General features: G+C 44.9%; 1 protein-coding gene across 1 annotated transcript; it reads left to right on the top strand.

Moving 5' to 3' along the window:
* Positions 1 to 2871: 2871 nt before the first annotated feature.
* On the top strand, positions 2872 to 4833 carry hoxa10b (homeobox A10b). Its single transcript, XM_076148557.1, has 2 exons — positions 2872 to 3652; positions 4556 to 4833. Exons 1-2 carry the CDS (start codon positions 2872 to 2874, stop codon positions 4831 to 4833), a joined length of 1059 nt encoding a protein of 352 aa, XP_076004672.1.
* Positions 4834 to 6000: the final 1167 nt, after the last annotated feature.

Consider the following 6000-nt stretch of genomic DNA (forward strand, 5'->3'; position numbering starts at 1 on the left):
GACACCGCGGCTGGGACCAGAAAGCTGCGGTCGACGGAGCTCCGTCACTCCGTCTCTGCACCGGAACATATGCTTTCTGCGCGCCGTGCAGGCTTTGTGTGTGTGTGGCCGCTGTTTGTGCCCACTGGGTGGCGCTGCACAGATCAATGTCAATGCCGTGAATTGAGTTATACAAGAGGTCACCACGACAGGATTCACTTGTTAAGGTAAGTGTGTGTGATACAGTGTGAAGATGATGATGATGGTGATGATGATGATGTGAATGTGCGACTTTACACGTTTGGTAGTTTGAAGATGTATATATTTTGTAAAGGTTAGGCCCATTTAAACGGATGTGCGTTAAGAAATACACGCAGTTTTATATCATATATAAATGCTTTATCGGCATTTATGATTCGGTTGTATGTAACTTGGCCTTGTGCAAAAATACGATAATTGGATTTAGTTAGTCACCTTCCAGATGTGTGTGTGTGCGTGAGTGTGTGTGTGTGTGTGTGTGTGAGAGAGAGAGAGAGAAATCAAATCACAACACACTCAGAATCAGAATCAGAATCAGAATCGCTTTAATCGCCAGTTAAGTTAACACTTAAGAGGAATTTGCTCAGGTCCTTGGTGCGTACAAATAGAGACAACAAGAAACAACATTTAAAACAACATATAAAAAAAACACATATTAAACAACATATAAGACAACATATAAGAATAGCTCTTCACATAAAGGACGTTCCTATATTTTATTAAGGCACTTGTGAATTAATAAAACACTATTTTATTATTTATTCATGTCAGTTTAGGGAAGAAATGCACAAATATGCAAAGTTTTACGGAGAAAAAAATAGGAGAAGTTCACACACACACACGCACACACACACACACACACACACACACACACAAGCTGCATGATGATCAGTCACTGCATGTGTTGTGTTTTATGACGTTATTACCATCTGACCTGTTTGTCTTCTCCTTGCGAACTGTTTGGTCAATGAGTTAATATACGAAGAAACAATAATTAAAACCACATATAAAATCAGATTCTGTGTAAATGACGTAATGCCACCAGGGGCCAAAATTCACCCCAAAACATAAAAACGTCGATGCTTTTCTCGAGGTATTTTGTAATGTTTTAGTAAGTATTTTGGTGATAAAAGCGGATACACGGTGTGAGAGAGAGTATGCAGACCGTTCATACTGCAGCAGACCGCTCAGTGAGCCAGGCTGCTTGTTTGTGGCCTCTAATCCCTATTAAATATAACTATTGCACAATAATCACGCTTTTACTTTGAGGTTCAAGAGTAAATAGTTCTGATCAAACTCTGCCTCAGTTTACCTTCGATAGAGAAAGGCCCGTTTAAACACACAATGCTGACACACACTTCTTTTTTTTGGCAATTTGTTTTTATTGAAGCAAACATTGTACATGACATTGCGCATAGTTGTTGGATATTTTGGAGATAATTTTTTATACAGAAAGAGGGGAAAGAGGAGAGAGAGAGATAGAGAGAAAAAAGGGAGGTTGTATTAACACTACTATTGTTGTTAAACTTTATACATAGAGTACAAGTATATTGGAATTGCTGTGATGTCTTAGGGTAAATACAGTTTTTACAGGCCCGCCTGGGATGTAAAATAAAATGAAAAAAAATAAAAAGGAATTGTTCGGTGTTCTGGTAATCAGTCAATGGTCAGGCATAGCATGTAAATCTGTGAAGTAAGACAGAAACGGTTGCCATCTCTGATATAACTTATCAGTGTGGCCCCTCATAGTGTACTTGATTTTCTCGAGCTCAAGAAAATACATTGTATCCTTCAGCCATTGCGAAATAGAGGCAGGGGTGAGGGATTTCCAATGCATGGAGCAGGCGTCATCTAGCAAGCAAAGCTGTGAAAATGATTATTTCCTTTTGTGGGGTGTTAAATTGGCGTACATCATATGGAGGGTATCCATGAGGGGAGGGTTGAACTTGCACACACACTACTATTTTTTTTAATTGAATTAAATCGAAATTGAATAATTCTAAAGAATTTACACGAAACATCACAGGAAAATAAATATAGGATAAATGATGCTTTAAACCCTTCTCAGGCTCAATGCGCAACTCTGCAGGCAAATACGAACTCTACGATCAAAGACAAAGCATGTAGTGTGTTTGTGAGTGTGTGTGTGTGTGTGTGTGTGTGTGTGTGTGTGTGGCTGTGTATGTGTCTGTGCGTGTATCTGTATGTGACTAACAATGAAATGTAGTAATTAACTTAAAGCAGATTTTGTAGTTAATAAATAATTTGTATAAATCCCTCACATCCGGGCGTGTATGAGCTCAGTAAGCTGGTTTGATGGGACTCTTTAGTCCTCTAGGTGTTGCATTCGCACCACAACGACGCCCCCTAAAAGAAATGACTTTGGCGTGAGCAGCAATATGGCTTCCGTCCAAATATGAGCCCCACAAAGAGGCTTCAGAGCTCTAAAACCACCGAGACACCCGGGACCTTTGGGGCTCTGATGCACCCATAGAGCTGCTCAGAGGCTCATCACAAACCCTTCATTTTACACAGCTGTAAAATTGGCCATAAACTGTGTATTGTACATAATTGTTAAGAGCAGATTTCTCTGTCAGAGCCGCCCGCCCGTATGTGCTGAACCCACTCGGTATGTGGCGAGATTCCAAACTCGTTTGAGCTCAAACGAGAGGCAGTGATGCGCCACCACGGATCCTCCATAGTTTCGCTCTTTAGCCTAAAACTAAACGTACGGCATAGCAGAGCATCCGGGCGGCCATGGGAGGAGTCAGCCACCGTCAAGTGTTTTAATTGGCTGCAGGCTACAGTGAGAAGTGGCTATCTGTAATTATTCAGCAATGTTTTGCACAAGAAATGTCAGCCAGAAAGGGCCATCTTCATCCTCCGTCCAATGATCCCACAGCGATGACATGCCCCAACAACCAGGCTGGGAATGCATTTTTCGTGGACTCCCTAATCAACGTGAGAACCGAAGGCGGTTCGTATTACCAAAGTAACGGGGTGTATTTACCGCCAACGTCGGAGTACTCCTATGGACTCTCCGGGGGCTCCTGCTTCCCGGGGATCGGTAAGCGCAGCGAGCCGAGCTCCCAAAGCGCGATCCCCTCGTCCGCTCCGTACGTCCCGAGGATGGAAACGTGGCTGGAGACGTCGAGATCGTGCCGGGTAGAGCATCCGGGAAGCCATCATATGGCTACGTGCTCATTCTCCCCGAACATCAAGGAGGAGAGCGCGTATTGTCTGTACGAGCCGGATAACTGTTCCAAAGGAGCAGCGGCGGATGACGTGCCCTACTCGCCTGCCTCCTGCCCCGTCACCGGCAGCGCCGTGCCGGTCCCCGGCTACTTCCGCCTGTCTCAGCCATACACATCCTCCAGGTTTTACCACGACGGCCAGCCAAGCATGACTCACTTCACCTCGCAGAGACCCGCCCGCCTGGATGCGCAACCCACGCAACCGTCCCAAGCCGCGGCTGCGTGCGCGGAGCCTGAGCGGGGAGAGAACCAGGAGGAGGCGCCCGACGCTGCGCCCCGAGCCCCGAGCAGGGGGGAGGACAGCCGCCTGTCCTCGGAGAGCTCATCCTCCCCCGAACCCACCGAGAGCGGGGCGGAAAGCACAGAACCCCCTGCCAAAGGTGAAGACTGCAGATGCATTACACTCAGAAAATATAGGCAGCAGCAAGATAATGGGATTCATTAAAGCGCCCATTTGTTTGTTTATTACATTTCTGCTCACTATGGTTGCTAGACAACAAAGGGGCTGCGCCGATCAAATCGGCACAGTTATACTGATGATATGAGTCGATCTCAGGTGCGAATTATCGACCGTTTTTTATCTGGTATTTTAAATTGAACATGACTTAGCCCAGAGCCATGCAGGATGAGCTTTATCCGACAATGTTTGGTTTATAAATTGGCTGAATGTGCCACACATGGATTTTAATTTAATTTTCTAAAACAAGAAATAGCACCTTCATACAGGAATTGTTCTTAATTCTAAAACAATGATTTCACATTTCAGCCCAGTTTAATAGCTGTCCAGACAGGTGAGTCATCCTCCAAGCAGGCAAACGTGTCATCATGCACTTCTTAATAAAGGTGCATTTGGCTAGAGACAGTTGTCCTATTAGCCGGCAAAGAGGTGTGTTTGATAAAAAAAATATTTGAATGTGTGTTACATAGATCCACAAGCGTGTTGGCTGGAAGTAAACAACAAAGGCATAGAAATTAGCTGATATGAGGGTCTATAGGTCTATAGCTGTGTTGCAGTACAGGTGGCAGCGCAGGTAATACAATTTATACATGTATGCTTCTGTGATGTCTAAATGTGACAATTTTATTAGCTCATGGATCGGCCTGCTACACACACACACACACACACACACACACACACACACACACACACACACACACACACACACACACACACACACACACACAGACACACACACACACACATACACACACACACACACACACACACACACACACACACACACACATGTTTTGCCTAATAGCCTGTCTCACTTTCATTGTAGGAGATGGAAAAATCGAAAGCAGCACGGCTAACTGGCTCACAGCGAAGAGCGGCCGCAAGAAGCGCTGCCCGTACACCAAGCACCAGACCCTGGAGCTGGAGAAGGAGTTCCTCTTCAACATGTACCTGACCAGGGAGCGACGCCTAGAGATCAGCCGCTGCGTACACCTCACTGACAGGCAAGTCAAAATCTGGTTTCAGAACAGGAGGATGAAGCTGAAAAAGATGAGTCGGGAAAGCAGGATCCGAGAGCTCTCCAGCAGCTTCCCTTTCTCCTGAGACTCCCCCTCCCCCTCCTCCCCCTCTTCCTACCGCGGCCGGGGCGCCTGCTGAGCCCCCAGCCACACAACTGTGAGAGCAGACATAGAACATTTAGGACCCAAACTAACTTATTGATTGTTTTGTTTTTTGTTGATTTCCAACTCTGTTTTAGATGTCGTGGGTGTGTATTTATAAATGGCTACATTTGTAACGTTGATCATTTGTGTTTGAGATGTTCACAGTGTGATCACAGTGTTTCGGGCTTGTATATATTGTACACCGGACTGAACCATTGGAATTTGCATGTTGGACTAAAGCCTTGGGGGTGTTTGTGTTACAGTGACAATGCCTTTGTGTGGCAACTGAAGACCCTAGAGGTTTGAGAATTATTTGCACATTTTGCTGGTCAAATTAATAAAACCATTTCCTGCAACTACACACTTTTTATTTCACTCGCAGAGAAACTAGGAGCTGAACCATAATCACGTCTCCATGCTTCAGTCTATGTGTGCTGCCACAAGCAGTGTGCTACACAAGCACCACACACACACACACACACACACTAACATGTCATGTAAAATAAAATAAGGTGGGGGTGAGGTAAAAATCTTGACCAAAAAATTAACAATTATTTAATTATATATATATAGTAGTTTAGTGTATAGTTTCTGACGCTTTGTGCGCTGTCAGGCTCCTGTAGGCCTGCATGTGGTGGAAGCATCATGAAAAGCGTTTAAAGAGTCTGTGTGTTCCCGAGAGGAGAAGAGAGCGGGCTGGTGAGTGGTTTAGGTAGTCTCATGTTGTTGGGCTATTTTATTTCTCCCACAACACGAAACTGCCTGGATTACCTCAGTTAAACTCGTCGCATAACACAAAGACACTTCTTTATCAGCTGATTATATTAATCAATAATCTGGCACATACTATCTGAGACACGCAGACATCGATTCATAACAAAAACAGGCTGCTGCGCTGCTGTTGTGTCTCGTTTTAAACAGGCATGTGCAGCACTTTGAGGTCAGTATGCATTATATGGAAACAGGCGCAAATAAAAACGCATAAAGGCAGAAAAATGGGTGGTGGATTAGTTTTGCACGTCCAGCAGCAGCAGAGGAGGAGGAAGAGGACAGACAAGGCCTCGGTTATGATCATTGCAGCGCGCCAATTGCCCCTCTGCAGGAAGCG

This window comes from Genypterus blacodes, unplaced genomic scaffold, assembly GCF_046128005.1.
Source record: "Genypterus blacodes isolate CSIRO-AG114 ecotype Tasmania unplaced genomic scaffold, CSIRO-AGI_Gbla_v1 ptg000040l_1, whole genome shotgun sequence".
NCBI lineage: Eukaryota > Metazoa > Chordata > Actinopteri > Ophidiiformes > Ophidiidae > Genypterus > Genypterus blacodes.